This window comes from Pipistrellus kuhlii, unplaced genomic scaffold (genome assembly GCF_014108245.1).
Source record: "Pipistrellus kuhlii isolate mPipKuh1 unplaced genomic scaffold, mPipKuh1.p scaffold_m20_p_1, whole genome shotgun sequence".
Taxonomy (NCBI): domain Eukaryota; kingdom Metazoa; phylum Chordata; class Mammalia; order Chiroptera; family Vespertilionidae; genus Pipistrellus; species Pipistrellus kuhlii.
Window position 1 is genome coordinate 64,200,732 of NW_023425404.1, and position 14,896 is coordinate 64,215,627.

Below are 14,896 nucleotides of genomic sequence, written 5' to 3' on the forward strand. Positions count from 1 at the left end.
GACTCTCAAACCCCAGAGGGAAAGTAGGGTAGAGTGAGGGAAAGGGGGAGAGATCAACCAAAGGACTTGTATACATGCATTTGGGCCTAGCTAGTGGCCATGGGCAATAAGGGGGTCGGGGCATGTGTGGGGAGGGTTTTGGGATGGGAATGGGGGGATGAGGACAATTATGTGATATCATAATCTATAAAATTAAAAAAAAAAAAAAGAACAGAAGTGGCTGCATCTTCCTCAAATGCCTGCCCAGGTCAGAGCTGCTGGTATTTCTGGTGTCTAGACACAAACCCCTAAGGGGAGCAGGGGAGTGTGGCTCAGTGACTTCCTGCACCTCCTAGACTGCACCCCTCTAGTTTTGCTGGGTGTCATCACACCAGATGTTTGTGTAAGTTCTCAGGCTTGGTTCCTGACAATGGCACTGCCACCACACTTGTACTCCCACTGCTAAGCCACAAGGTGCAAGAAGGAGTAAGAATGTGAGTGCTTTGGCTGCAGCCAGCAGAGGGCTGGAACCTTAGAATCCCTCAGTGACTAAACCAAGCTTGTTTCCATGTCTGGGCTCTTGGCTGTTTTCTATGCTGATGAAATCATGAATAATCATTTTCAGGCCAGGTCAAGGCACATGGGAGACATGGTTCCTGCCCTTGAGAAGCTGACATTGGCTGCAGTCCACTGAGAATCCATGGCCAATGGCTAGGCCCATATGCATGTATGAGAAGAGAAGGGCTATGGATAGGGGTTTGCTCGTTCGTGTGAGGTAGAGGTCGTGTGAGGACCAGATGGCCTGCACACACCCAAATATCCCAAATGGTAGCTCCTTTTCTGATTTCACCATCACTCCAAACTCTTATTTTTGGAATATTTAGCATCTCCTCTGTAGATGTAAATATTGTATGACACCTTTATTACTGCACAATTTTAAACAGAAGTCTTTGACTTTTGTTCATTGGCTCCAGTGTTTAGAGAACTCTGTCTCTGATGTCCCTGGCCTAGCAGTTACATACACCTGCAAACACATTATCCCAACACTCTCACCAATGTGACCACAGAGGGAAGAGCAATGGAAAGGGAGACACTAGGCATTCTCAACAGCCCTACCCCAGTTCTGTGTAAGGAGCAGCACCTGATGAGCACGTAGAGGAACTGTGGGAAAACATGCTGAAGGATCAGGTACGATGATTTCTATGTGGTGGAGGTCTTGGTAATTTTCATTTTCTTATCTACATGTTCCATGTTTAACTATTTTGCTGTGATGAGTATGTACTACTTTTTAATTTATTTTTTATTTTTTATTTTTATTTATTTATTTATTTATTTATTTTAAAATATATTTTATTGATTTTGTACAGAGAGAAAGGGAGAGAGATACAGAGTTAGAAACATCGATGAGAGAGAGTCATCAATCAGCTGCCTCCTGCACACCCCCCACTGGGGGTATGCCCGCAACCAAGGTACATGCCCTTGACTGGAATCGAACCCGGGACCCTTCAGTCCCCAAGCTGATGCTCTATCCATTGAGCCAAACCGGTCCCGGCTACTTTTTTTTTTTTTTTAATACCCAAAAGACATTTTCCCACAGTCAAAGCTCACCTATCAATGACAGATGTCTAACAAAGTACTGCTTTTCCCCCTGTCCTTCTGAAGTTGGATGTTTTAACATGAGATTCCTGTTCTTAATCTAGTCATATAATAGAGATTTGGGTTTCTTTTCGATACTGAGACACACACACACACACACACACACACACACACACACAATATAGGAGGTGGAGAGAGGTTGGCTGAGACCGAGATGAAAGAGCAGCATCAAGGTCAGTGTTGGCTGCAGGTGGGCAGGCTGCCGGGACACCAGGGGCTGCACTGGGCTCTGGGCTCCCAACAGGGCTGTGCCAGGCACTGGATTTGGAGCTGGGAGTAACGAAAGGCCTGCTGACCTTCTCAATCTGCTCTGATTGGCGGGGGAGGGCTGCACGGGATGAGCTATATCTTTCCATAACCTTCCCACCCATTGCTCTTTGGGTGGAGAAGTGGCTTCATATAGGATCCTCCATTTAATTTCTGGACTCTTTTATGCTGCATATTAGCATTGGGGCTGCGTGGGGTAAGCACAGTGGTCGGCAAACTCATTAGTCAACAGAGCCACATATCAACAGTACAGAGCCACATATCAACAGTAAATTTCTTTTGAGAACTAACTTTTTTAAACTTAAACTCCTTCTAATGCGACTTCTTCAAAATAGACTTGCCCAGGCTGTGGTATTTTGTGGAAGAGCCACAGTCAAGGGGCCAAAGAGCCAAATGCGGCTCTCGAGCAACAGTTTGCAGACCATGGGGGTAAGGTATAAGTGTGGCTTGAAGAAAGGCAATATGGATGAGATAAGAGGGTCTTCTAGAAGAGGATAAGTTTTGGGGGACAGATGTCATCTCTTTCCCGATAGAGCTTACATTAGGCCTGGCAGAGGAGCTAGCACTGGGGGGAGTATTGAGAAGGAGCTGGGAAGAGGTTGAAGGTGCGGTTCCATGAAGCGGGAAGCTCTAACAGCTGGGAAATGTGAACAAATGGTTGCCCCACACACAGTAGGTAACTAAGACATGTTTTGGTAAATACAGGAGGAATCAATGATGTCCACTCTAGAAAATGCAAGTTTATTATGTGTCTGGCAGCCTCCCCTCACTCCTCTGTAGAGTGCAGTTCTGGCCTGCGCTGCAGAGGAGATGAATAGATCAATACTGTGGTGCTTCACTCTGGAAACGTTTCATTGTTCTTTCTATCCAGGGCAGAAAGCTGGAAATCTTAGTTTCAATATGAGGAGGTTTTCCACCTTTCCTCCCAAAGGAGACAATGCCCTGGGCCTTGTTGTCACACACGAGGGGGCCCCCAGAGTCGCCCTGTGGGCAGAGAGAGGAAACACTGAGCTGGGCCTTTTCATGGCCCTGTCCTCCTCGCTGTCCCCAGGGTGTGTGGTCCCTGTTAGGAGAACAGAGTCAGGGTAGGCCTTGTCCCCTCCTTAGGTCTGGGGTTTTCCATTTGACTCTGAAGGTCTCTTTCCCCCTTCTAGAAAGCCTTTGCCCACCCGTAGCTGTGGGACAGCCTCTCTGATCCCGGGAGAGACAGGACCAGAGATTGGATGGTGGAAAGGCAGAGGACATAGGGCTATGGCCAGTTCCCACTGCCTCAGGTTGCCTGCAAGCTTATTTGTGCCTAGGGCCGGGCCTGGACAATGCTGGAGATCTTACCTTAAAAGTAGACTGATCGCTTCTTGGGTCCCCCACACAGATCTCTTTGGCTCTGTTGAAACGGTGTCTGTAGCAGGAGACACACTGCTTGTCCTCTTGGATTTCCAGCTCTACCTCATGCAGTGTGGCTGTGGAGGTTTTCAGGTCGAGTCGCCCCCAGCCGGCCACTCTGCACACCATTCCTGGCTTCACCTGCTCTCCACTCCTGGGCAGCCTGAGGAGGCTCACATAGGCAGTCAGGGTGGCATTCCTCTTCAGCTGAAGGCAGAGGACAGGAATTCTTATTGGGCAAGGGCCCAGGATTCCAGGACAGTCATAGCCCTGGACAAGGAAAGGGCTCACACTAGGAGGGACGACAGGAAGGAGGTCACAGGAGATGAGAAATCCCAGGCTGAAGATGTGGAAGAGCAAGTGGAAGGATAAATCCTACCTGTAACAACATGATGTCATTGAATTTGGGACGATAGTCTGGGTGTGGGATGGTTGTTTTCACCGGGATGACCTGCTGGGTCCTTTCACGCTTCTTGATGTTGTGGGCACCCAGGATGACTGTGATGGACCTGCATAGAGATAGCCAGGGATGTGGAGGCACAGCAGATACAGCCCAAGGGCCAGGAAGGAAAGAGGGCAGCTGGGGGCAGTGCAGGATTGGAGTGGAGAGGAATTCTAGGGGATGGGGCGGGGAACTGAGCATGCCTATGCCCTGTACTTTTTGGCAGCTCAGGCTAGGTGTCATTTCCTGGAGCAGTGCTTCGGTGCTCAGTCACACCCTGAGCTTGTCTGTTTCTAAGCAAAACTGTGAATTTCTCACATTTGTACCCTGGTCTTCAGGGCACAACCTTGGTCTTCTTCCTAAGCCCCTTTGATCAGTCCCTCCAGTGTTCAACAGGCCACTTGCATTGACCTGTACCTCTTCCCAAAGCTGACCTGTCCTCTGTGCCCCTAGGTCTGTAGCCTCTGAAAAGAAGGTTCCCTGTGAGGTATCTGCAGAAGGGTGGGCCCAGGCTGTGCTCCTCACCTTCCCAAGCAGTGAGCTGCTGTGAGCACAAAGTCCTCATGCACAAGGAAACCCCCACATCGTTTTCTGTTTGAACTCCTGATCCGAAGAAATGCCATGTAGGGACGAGAGTGAGGCTCGACCTCATGACCTCCGATGATTTTCACTGCAAGAAAAAATCTACTCTGCCTGCTGTGCCCATGGAGCCAGAGGCTGGAGAGGGGGAGACTGGGATAGAAAGGGGTGGGCAGTACTTGGGTGGCAGATAATGATATCTATAGTCATCAGCCATAACCAGGAAGACGTCCTACAGGTTCCTTGGGCAACATTCCTGGCTTGCTATTTGACCTGACCCACAACTGAGATAATCCCCCTGACAAAGAGAAGATCAATCTTTCTTTCATTCCTGTTGCAGCTGTTCACGTGGACAGTGGGATTTGTGTTTGGAACAAGAAATTTCATGCCTGTACATCCTGAAAAATCCTTCCTGCCACGCTCCTTGGGCCTTTCTCCCTTCTTTTCCCCAAATTCAGAGCCATTGCTGGTTTGTACTATTCAGAATATTGTGACTGAAAAATTACCAGAGAGAATTTGAGATCAAACCAGCTTCAGGGGACCAGGATGCCACCAACTCGATCCTCAGCTTCTTTACAAAGCTTGGATAGGGGGTCGAGATTAAGGGAGATTTTAAGATATTAAGTTCGAACATTAGTGGGCCTTGCTTTGATTAAGGAAGCCTGCCCCCTTCGCCTAGCTGTGATTTACTGTGGAATTATTTCTCATTTCAAGCGTCCAACCTTCTTTCAAGTGTCTGAAAAAAAGCCCACTTTCCAGATATCAAGGAATGGGGAGAGTACCCATGTGTTTTCCTCAGGAGCAGCCATCTGCCCTGCTATTCCTGTTGCGTTTTCATTCAGCATCAGTCTTGCTGGTCTTTGTGGAAGATGGGATCTAGTGTTGAGAAAGTGCCTGGGGATGGACCAGGGCCAGGGTGTGTCTGAGTGTAGCATGTGAGCTGGGCGGTGCCCATGTCACGTGCCATTGGGATTCTGGTGGTGGTCAGTCACTCACCTGCCTGAGCCGTGGGGGCCAGAAGAAAGGCCATCAGGAGCAGAAGTGGCTGCATCTCCTCAGGAAGCTGCCAGGTCAGAGCTGCTGGTGCTTCGTCCTGGTCTGCTGAGCCCAGGGTTCTCTGTGGCCTTTATCACACACGGCTCTCTCAGTAACCACATAAGCACTGGTTATGGTCACCATTGACTCAGTGGTGACTATGCCAGCTAAAAACATGAACCACAGGCTATAGATAGGGTGGTTCGTGATGCTGCATCAGCCAGTAGGAGGAGCCTGAGTCCCAGGAACCCAAATCTCCTAACATGCAAGGACACCTCGTTTCCTTGGCTCTCTCTTGACAGTTAGGGAATTGTTTGTTGAGGTCCCAGTTTTGTGAGGGTCAGCAGTATTGGAGATGAGATTTCTTGCTTCTGCTGGTGGAGACAAAAGCATCAGTGATCAGATAATGATGGTGAGGGCTATGGGTGGAGGGATGGACAGAATGGTGTGGCAGTGATGCCCAAGAGGCCTTGTTTTAGTGACAGAAGAGCTGATAGCTTAACAAAACCAACAGAAACATTTATTTTGCTCAGAAATCTGCATTTGGGCTGAGTTTAGTGTGGATGTCTCCCATCAGCTCCCCTTGATGGCAGAGGAGGCTTGAAGCCCGGAGCCTGCCCAGTGGTTGGTGCCAGATGTCTGTGGGTATGCCTGTTTCCCTTTGTGAGGGCTTGTCATGCAGTCTCTGCATAGGATTGTTCAGTGTTCTTTGCAGCATGATGGTGGCTTCTGCAGAGTGAACCTCTCTTCCAAATTAAACCTGGAAGACATATTCTTTTTCTTTCCTAGGCTTTGTAGCTATTTCCTAGGTAACTTTTCTGCCTTATTCTACACCCTGTGGGCAATCAAAAGCCCTCACCTAGATTAAAAAAGGAAAGAGCATTGCAGTCATGTAATAGAGCTTGTGGGATGGAGATACATGATGGCAGTCAAAGCAGCACACAGTCTGCCCTCTGCTGAAGTACATATAGAGTCAGTGAGAGGAGCTGAAACCATGGACCCATGTAAGCCGCGGTCACAGCCTTTGGAGATTTGGAGTCTTCTCTGCCCAAACCATGTGTATGAGGATGGAGGAGGGTTGACTCTCCCAACAATCACTCTTTTGTGAAATGGTAATGAATACCAGGAAGCCAAATAGTATTTTCCCAGCACTGTCCAGAAGACTATTACATTTCGGATATCTTTATGCCAAGCTAATATATGCATTTAATTTGATTCCAATAAAAATATCATTTTTCTTTCAGTGTTATACAAGTTCTAGACAATTTCTAAAATATATGTGGAAAATAAACATGCTTGAATAGCTCTGAGAATTTTGACAAAAAAAAAAAGACAGTAAAGGAGAGGGTAAGCCTTATATATTAAAAACATTATATAAAACCTCTTTCCTTAATCCTATATAATAAAAGGCTAATATGCAATTGTCTCCTTGGGTGGGAGTTTGATAGACCCGAAGTTTGACCAGCCCAGCCCAATTGGCCCAATCAGGGCAGGCTGGCTGGACCCCACCCATGTACAAATTCGTACACCAGGCCTCTAGTACTCTAATCACTATGCGCAGTGACAGATGGGTATTAGACTTATGGTGATCACTTCATAAGGTATACAAATGATTAATTACTATATTGTGTACCTGAAACTAATATAATATTGCAGTATTACAGTATTACAGTATGTCAACTATAGTTAAAAAATAAATTTAAAAAACAAAGGATAAAAGAGAAAAAAAAGAACACATTGTAAAGGCCATACTACATGTGTGAAATAAATTTAAATGGTCAGTTGGTCCGAAGGTTGTGGGTTATTGTTAAGCTGATTAAATTTAAATGGTAAACTCCAAAAACAACCCCCAAAAACAAACAAACAAACAAAACCTCTCTTCTGATTCATGAGTAGACAAAGGCCCATTAAACAGAGTTGAAAACCTAGAAACATTCCTAAGTACATAAAGATATGTAATTTATAATAAGGTGACATTTCAAATCATTGGGAAAAAGGTTGACTTTCTAATAAATGATATTGGAACAACTAGAAAATATTTTTTTTCTTTGTTTTATTTTCCAATCAGAGTTGACAAAGTCACTTTTAAAAGATTAAGTTGGAGTCATATTTCATATAAACCACCAAAATAAAATGCAAATACAATAATTAGACATTTATATATCCTATATAATAAAGAGCTAATATACTAATTAGACCAAACAGCAGAACAACAGTCCAGAGGACATCCTGGGTGAAGCTGTGAGGGCTGAGCCCCTTGCATGAATTTTGTGCTTCGGGCCTCTAATACAAAATAAAACCATACATGCACAACGAATAAACATTGATGCATTTCTTTATAAACTTAGAAGCAGTAAAGGCTTTCTATAATAGCAATGTGTCTAAATACAAAACTTTAAAAGAAGTGATTGATAAATACATTTTGATATGTAAAAAGTAATTTTTACAAGTCTCCACTTTCCTGACCACGTGAGCCTTCCTAATTTGTATTGGAGTATGCATAGGCAGGAGGTTTTGGTAATGATAGGGACCATGTGATCGTCTGTCCAATCGGATTGTGTTCAGAGGCAGATTCTAACTGCAATTAGCAAATACATTGTAGGATTGCCCTACCATTTGATTCTGTACAACTGTGAATTGGTGAAAATGGGGTTTCCAATGGCAGAAGTGGGGGATGCTTTTCCCAACTGGGTGCTGGGGTAAGGGTTCTTATGATAGCTTTAGAAAAGGAATTTTCTAAGACTTGCATGGGCAAATGAGTGAATTTTATTTGCATGGAGTTATATCCCTCAGCTGCAAAGTTCTCATTTCCTTTAAAATGGACCTGGAAAAGGTGCAGCTGGGGGTTCAGCAGAGCTAGAAGCAAAGCCAGTGCCCAGAGGTTGCATTCCAAGGCAGAGTGAAGTCCCACAGAGCATCAGGCTAGTTGTAATCCATCAGTTCGCTGTGTGTGGGCCATGGGGGCCATGCAGGGGAGCAGGCCCTCTGCCACAAGAGAGACAGGAGCGCAAGAGTGGAGAGAAGGAACTCTGTTTTCCTGGGAGCTCATGTAGCACAGATTTGGTGCCATTGCAGGGGCCACGTCTATTCTGGCTAATGACTGCTCCCAGGTGTGACTGACAAATGACCACCTTTCTTGCATTCAGACATTACTGGGCATGCTTCTATTCTTTCATGGTCCAGTCCCTCCCCCCAGGACCTGTGGGAAACAGACCAGGAGAGTGTGAAACCTCAGCTTTCTGGCATACGTGGCATGCCTATATTATTAAGCCTTCCCTTTGCTCTGTCCCTGCCAATTAATTTACAACTGAGATAATTATAACAGTATCACAATGACATTCATGCCTGCTACTTTGACTATATTTTAAATTTTATTTTCCAATTACAGTCCACTTTCAATATTATTTTGTGTTTGTTTCAGATGTACAGCACAGTGATTAGATAAATTATATACTGTACAAAGTGTTCCTCCCAATATTTCTAGTACCCACCTGGCAACCATATATAATAGTTATGACAATATTATTGACTGTATTCTCTTTGCTGTACTTTGCATCTTAGTCACTATTTTCTAACTACCAATTTGTACTTCTTAATCTTTCACTTTTTTCCCAGTCCCCCAAGCCCCTTCTCCTCAGGCAATGATCAATCTGTTCTTTTTATTTATGGTTCTGTTCCAATTTTGTTTGCTCATTAACTTGTTCTTTAGATTCTACACATAAGTGAAATCATATGGTATTGCTCTTTCTCAGTCTGACTTATTTCCTTGAGCATAATACCCCGAGGTCCATCCATGATGTCACCGATTATATCTGCTGCTTTTAAGGCTCATGGAAATGAGGCTGCCGTCCTGCCTGCTCCCCACCTGCTGCCCTCTCCCCGAGGTGAAGAGGATGCGCCAGTGAACAGTTTGGGGCTGCACGTCTAGAAACGAAAGAAATAAAGTCATTTCCAAACCCCACATGCTGCTTGCTGTTCTAGAGACCCAAGTGATTAAGACAATTAAAACAGAGTGTAATGAGCAATAAAAATAAAACACAAATACTCCTGTGGGCTCTGGGCTCTGTGGGTTCCTGTGAAGGAGGGAGAGGAAATTCCATTCAGATAGAAATCAACACTGTCAGCTTCACTCGTGTTCAGGTGTCAGAACCTGTATTATGTTCACTGTACATTCCCAATGCTTGGCACTTATTCACAGCATTTGTTCACTGAGTGATGGAAAAACTTTGCTTTCTAGTCCTATGCGGAGAGCAGCCCTTTCTAACTCAAAAGGCAGGTGGAGCCCATGTGGCCTCCCTCGCCGCAGCCTGAGCCTTGAGGCCAGCAGTGAGGAACAGGCTGCAGGGGACTCAGGCCCCTAGTGACCAGCAGTCAGCGGACTCTGAGCACATGGTAGGGACCCTGGGCTGGATGTGAGAGTGAGAGATGGGGCCAGGTGTTCTGAAGACACCCTGCCGCCCTGTCCTCCAGTGCCCTGCAAGGGGCCAGCACAGGTCTGGTCCCCCGGTCACCCTGTGCCAGGGCATAAGCTGGGTGGCAACTCAGTGACCAGGCCCTGCTGGAACCTGGGCACTCTGGGTGTCCTAGGTGGGGGGGATATGGGAGAGCAAGGAGCTCAGACCAGTGTGGGGTGCAGGGGTTGGTGGACTATGAGGATGCTCAATGGTCAGCAGGAGTGAGAAGAATGGACATCCAGGAGACTGGAGGCCAAGCTAGGCCCTGAGGGTAGGGAGAGAAATTCAGCCCAGGAGGAATGAGGAGGGAGAAAAGGGCAGGGAGAGAAATTCAGTCAGAAGGGAATCAGGAGCTTCTCAGGGTTTCCCTCCCTCCTCCACCCCGTCTCTCCTCACCATCCCCCAGGCCCCCAAAACCTGCCACTCCCTGGCTGTGGGAGAACAATGTTCTGCTCAGGAAGGCCCTCCTCTCCCCAGTGTGGTGGGGCCTCCTGAGCTGCAGCCCAGGCTGTGCCTGCTTGGTGCCCAGCACCCACAGTGCTAGTCCTTTCCTCTCAGCACATAAGAGAGGAAGAAGTAAGATCTTCACACCTAGGCCAGGAACTGAGAGTTTCATGTTTTCTCCTAAAGGTGCAGAAGGGTGGGCCCTGCAAGTGCAGGTTTGGCTAAGAAGGAGCTGATAACAGTTTTGCATGAGGTTTGGGGGTTGGGGGGGGGCTGAGAGGAGAAAGTAGAACAGAGAATTGTGCTATTGGCCTTCTGAGCACAGAACTGGTGCCTGTGAATGAGGGTCAAAGAATAAACAACAATCCAGCTCTTCCTTCAGCTGAGAGACATTTATTCAGTTGCTGGCACCACCTCCCTCCCTTCAGTGTGATCCTGGATTAGCTCCAGAGAAGATGGTCTTGGTCCTGCAGTTGGAGGCTTTTCATGGTTTCTCTTATCCAGGGAAGGAAACTGGCGACTTTGGTGTAGACTCGCGGTGGTTTCCCATCCTCGCTTCCATAGGAGACAATGCCCTGGATCTCATTTTTGCACAGGAGCGGTCCCCGGAGTCCCCCTGTGGATAGAGAGAGGGAAGGTCTGAGCCAGTTCTTCTGGCCCTGCCCTCCTTGCCACTTCAAGTCCCTCTCAGATAAGGCTGCCTAGCATGGTTTCCACCTTGGAGAAAAGCATGCAGGCAGGTCCCTAGTAGTCCCCTCAGCCTGGACATTGTCAGTTTACACAGGTAGTAGTGGCTCCCTCTGCTCCCTCAGGACCCTGATCCTCTGGCTATGAAGGTGCTGCAGGGCTGTGGCTGCAGTCTACTGTGTAAGGACCCGAGACAGGCAGGTGGGGCTGACAGTATTTACCAGCTCTGAGGAGCCACCAGGTATAACTTCTGCACACCCAGGGAATAGTGATCTAACTGCATTGCCTCAGCTTTGCCAGAGTGTTGCAAATCCCCTGCCCCCGCCCCTGGGGGGAGAATTGTGTTTGGAGTGACCAGAGGCCTGTGTATGCTCTTGGAGATCCTGTTTCTCTCTGCTCTGGTGGCTCCTCTCTTTTCTTTCCAGGGAGAAAGATCACAACCTAGAGCATGAAGGATTTCACCACCCTGCCTGGGTCCCCAGGTCCTACCCTCTACCCTAACACCCTTCTCCCCAGAACCAAACTGGGCAGATGTTCAGCATCACCTTAAAGGAAGCCTTATTTTCTCTTGGGTTCCCCACACACAGTTGAATGTTCTTGTTGTAATGGTTAAAGCGCTTTTTACACTTCACATCCTTCTGCAGGGTCAGCTCTACCTCCTGCAGAGTGTCTGAGCAAGGGCCTTCACTTGTGACCTGCCCCCAGCCGGCCACAATGCAGTTATCTCCTGGACTTGGCAGGTCCTTGACCCTGGGCAGTTGGAGAGGCTTCACAGCATAAGTTTGCTTGACGTTTCTCTCCAGCTGATGGGGAAGAGGCAAGGGAGTCCAGGTCAGCTAGTGTTCTCTGAGCCTGGACACCTAGGGACCCTTGAGTCACTAGGACTGCTCAGATGGCTAGAATGGGAGGAAAGAAAGGAACAATTTACAGTGAGAGGAGATACAATGAGATCCCAGAGCTGCAAGAGCAGCAGGAGGTTTCCTCACCTGCAGTAACATGATGTCAGAGGAGCTCTTCCTCTCATTATAGTCTGGGTGCGGGATGGCTCTTTTCACCATGATGGCCTGTTGGGTCTTCTCCTGCTTTGTGATGTTGTGGGCCCCCAGAGTGACACTGATTGACCTGTAAATAGAACAGAGTGGATGAGTGTGCATGTGTGTGTGTGTGTGTGTGTGTGTGTGGAGGGGAGCGGCTGGGAGGGTAGGTAGAGTCACAGTAGATACATCCCAGGAGCCATGAAGGGCAAGTGGCATCTGGGACAGAGCAGGGCTACAGACTAGGGATATCAGTTCATAGGGTCCAGGGGTTGAGTGACTCTGGTTCCCACTGACACACAGAGAGTAGGGCTTGTGGGAGCTCTCTCTTGCCCTCAGGAAATATCATGAAATTGCTTGCATTTCCATTTTGACCCTAATGCATGTGTTCATGATCCACTGCTGCTGTATTTGCCGAGTGTGGTACTTCTCTTCTCCATGGTGCCACTTGCTGTCACTTCTGACTCTCAGGACCCAAAGCTTAACTGCCATTTTTCTCAGGCTCTCATTGCTCAGTCATGATCTCTGATGGCTCCTCTGGTGAGTTCTCATGGGCTTGAGTTACCAGGAAACTGGGGAGCTGGCCTGGGTCTTAGGAGGTGTAGCCTGGCTGCAGCCTCTCACCTTCCATTGCAGTGAGCAGCTGTCAGGACAAAGTTGTCTCCCACAAGGACACCGCCACACCTGGATTCCTCCTCCTCATTTTTAATGCGAAGGTAGGCCATGTAGGGCAGGGAGTGGGGCTTGGCTTCATGTCCCCCGATGATCTCCCCTGAAGGAAAATTCTGTTGTGCTTGTGTGCCCCTCCAGAGTCCATCAGGCAAACATCGGCTTGATGCTCATGCGCTGGGCACTTGGGACCCTAGGATGGCATCGAGCTGGGAGGGAGTCAAGGGGTGGGAGGGGGGTGTGGGGCGGGGGAGTGGCCGAGGACTCAACTTTCTCTAGTCTGGAAAAGGGCAGAGTAACAGGCTGGGTCTGTGACTTGGCCTGCCACATAATTGCAGGTAAGAATAAAGGTCTTAGGAACTGAGAAGGCCTAGAGGCTCCTAAAAATTCCTCTCCTGACTTTGCTTGGTGTTGGGTGAGCTTCTGAGGCCCCTGAGGTGCTGTGATGTCCAGGGCAGTGTGCTTTGCAGTATCCAGGACTTAGGTTTAGGGATCTAGATGTTGCAGAGCTGTCCTAGGGCCTGACAGGTGGGGAGTTGCCAGTGTTTGTTAACTGCCTGGAAGGACTGGCTCCCAATGGGTCTTTGGAGGAGGGTTGGTAAGGCCAGTGCTGTGGGATTCTGGAAAACAGACAAGTTTGGAGCTGTTATCCTCACTGGCTCATCCTTTAAAGAAGCCGCTAAAGGCCTAGGAAGAAAAGCAGAGTCTGAGAAAGGGACTGAGTAACCTTCAGATGGAGCAGAGGAAGCAGCAGTCTTATGGGGATGGTGACCCCACGAACTGTGGGTTGCTGAGCTCTGGGCTTCTCTCCTAAGCAGACCCTGAGGACAGCACCTGTCTCATCACAGGCTTGGAAGCCAGGACTGCTCTGCCCTCTGCAGTTTCCCAGCCTCTGTCATGCAATTCTAGAAAGTTCCACTCTCCATGTGGCACAAGTGGGGCCTGGGGAGAGCATTGTGCCCACTGGCTTTTCTTGAGAATTGGCTTCTGCCCTGTCATTTCTGCCTGTGGCTCATCCAGCTCATGTGTGTGGATCTGAGATGGGATGGGAGCTGGGGTTCAGAGCATCCCTGGTGGAGAGCTGGATCAGGGATGTGCAGAAGGGCCAGCAGGTCTGTGCCCATTGTGGGATGGGTTGTGCCTGTGAGGGTGGGGATGGTCACTCACCTGCCTCTGCCCTGGGGAGTAGGAAAAAGGCCAGCAGGAGCACGAGCAGGGGTGGCTGCATCTTCCCAGGAAGGCTGCTCAGGTGGGAGCTGCTGCTGTTTCTCTGTGCTCTCTGTTAGTGCCCAGAAGAGGAAGGAGGTGTGGGTGGGCTCTGTGACCTGAGTCCCCTCTGGTTTTGCAGTGCTTCACCTCAGAATGTGTTCTATGAAGCATCCCCACCCTCAGCCCTCCTGCCTGATGATAGTCTATGGGTGGTTGTGTGAGAAGAATGCAGCTACCACATCAGTACCCACAGCTGATAACTTAGAGAAGACACCAGAGCAACTCCAGCCCTGAGCAGGAACCCAAGGGTACAAGGTGGGGCCTGTGGTATGTGGTGTTGATCAGTGGAGGTACTGGTGCCCAGAAACCCGAGTCTTCAGAGATAGAACCCCCAGTGCTTTATCTCCATGCAACTAAGTTCATCAGGGTAATTTCTTTTGCTCGTGTCTGTTTAGGTCCTTCTCTGGCCTGTGGACAACCCTACTGGAGATGTGTCTCCTATTTTTAGAGCACTGATTTTCAAGCTTTTTATTCTCATGGCACATAAACTACTAAAATTCTGCGGCACACTTAAAACATACATATATTTTGTATATCTTACAAAAAATAGGTATACTTTTGATTGTTTGCAAAATACTGTTTGCTCCAAAGTGACTTAAAAAATATTAGGTGCCTATACTTGTAGTTAAGTACTTCTGGTACCAAGAATTAAACAATTAGACACAACTATATTACACACCGTGACCAATAAATTCAATTCTATTGTATAACTTATATATTTATGGTTCTACAAAGGGCATTCACACCAGATGACTATTGTTGTGTTGGCTGTTGTAATTTTTTAAAATATAATTTTTATTGATTTCAGAGAGGGAAGAAGATAGAGAAATGAAACATTAATGATGAGAAAGAATTCTTGACTGGCTGCCTCCTGCATGCTCCACACTGGGGATGGAGCCTGATACCTAGGTTTGCTCCCTGACCAGGAATTGAACTGTGGCCTGTTGGTTCATAAGTCTATGCTCAGTCACTGAGCCACAACAGCTGGGCTGTTGTCA

General features: G+C 47.9%; 2 protein-coding genes across 3 annotated transcripts; both read right to left on the reverse strand.

Moving 5' to 3' along the window:
* Positions 1–2,632: 2,632 nt before the first annotated feature.
* LOC118726101 (granzyme H-like) lies at positions 2,633–5,482 on the reverse strand. Its single transcript, XM_036450521.2, has 5 exons — positions 5,303–5,482; positions 4,253–4,397; positions 3,665–3,794; positions 3,235–3,492; positions 2,633–2,886 (listed from the first exon to the last, which is right to left on the reverse strand). The coding sequence occupies exons 1-5, from the start codon at positions 5,355–5,357 to the stop codon at positions 2,722–2,724; spliced, it is 753 nt and encodes a 250-aa protein (XP_036306414.1). The 5' UTR covers positions 5,358–5,482; the 3' UTR covers positions 2,633–2,721.
* A 5,132-nt stretch (positions 5,483–10,614) lies between these two features.
* LOC118726137 (granzyme B(G,H)-like) lies at positions 10,615–14,031 on the reverse strand. Of its 2 annotated transcripts, XM_036450590.2 has the most exons (6): positions 13,797–14,031; positions 12,585–12,732; positions 11,913–12,048; positions 11,472–11,729; position 11,431; positions 10,615–10,855 (listed from the first exon to the last, which is right to left on the reverse strand). In XM_036450590.2, exons 1-6 carry the CDS (start codon positions 13,855–13,857, stop codon positions 10,680–10,682), a joined length of 780 nt encoding a protein of 259 aa, XP_036306483.1. In that variant the 5' UTR covers positions 13,858–14,031; the 3' UTR covers positions 10,615–10,679. The 2 variants fall into 2 exon arrangements, with proteins under 2 accessions (XP_036306483.1, XP_036306477.1); XM_036450584.2 differs by lacking the exon at position 11,431 and having other exon boundaries at positions 13,797–14,022.
* Between the last annotated feature and the right edge of the window lie 865 nt (positions 14,032–14,896).

Bases quoted from the DNA above. Each gene is read 5' to 3' on its own strand.
- LOC118726101 (XM_036450521.2), bottom strand. From the start codon at position 5,357: ATGCAGCCACTTCTGCTCCTGATGGCCTTTCTTCTGGCCCCCACGGCT. The intron at 4,398-5,302 runs GTGAGTGACTGA...TTTTTCTTGCAG, and splicing joins GGCCCCCACGGCTCAGGCAG to TGAAAATCATCGGAGGTCAT. The intron at 3,795-4,252 runs GTGAGGAGCACA...ATCTCTATGCAG, and splicing joins GCAGCTCACTGCTTGGGAAG to GTCCATCACAGTCATCCTGG.
- LOC118726137 (XM_036450590.2), bottom strand. From the start codon at position 13,857: ATGCAGCCACCCCTGCTCGTGCTCCTGCTGGCCTTTTTCCTACTCCCC. The intron at 12,049-12,584 runs GTGAGAGGCTGC...TTCTATTTACAG, and splicing joins GCTGCTCACTGCAATGGAAG to GTCAATCAGTGTCACTCTGG. The intron at 11,730-11,912 runs GTGAGGAAACCT...CTTCCCCATCAG, and splicing joins CTGACATCATGTTACTGCAG to CTGGAGAGAAACGTCAAGCA.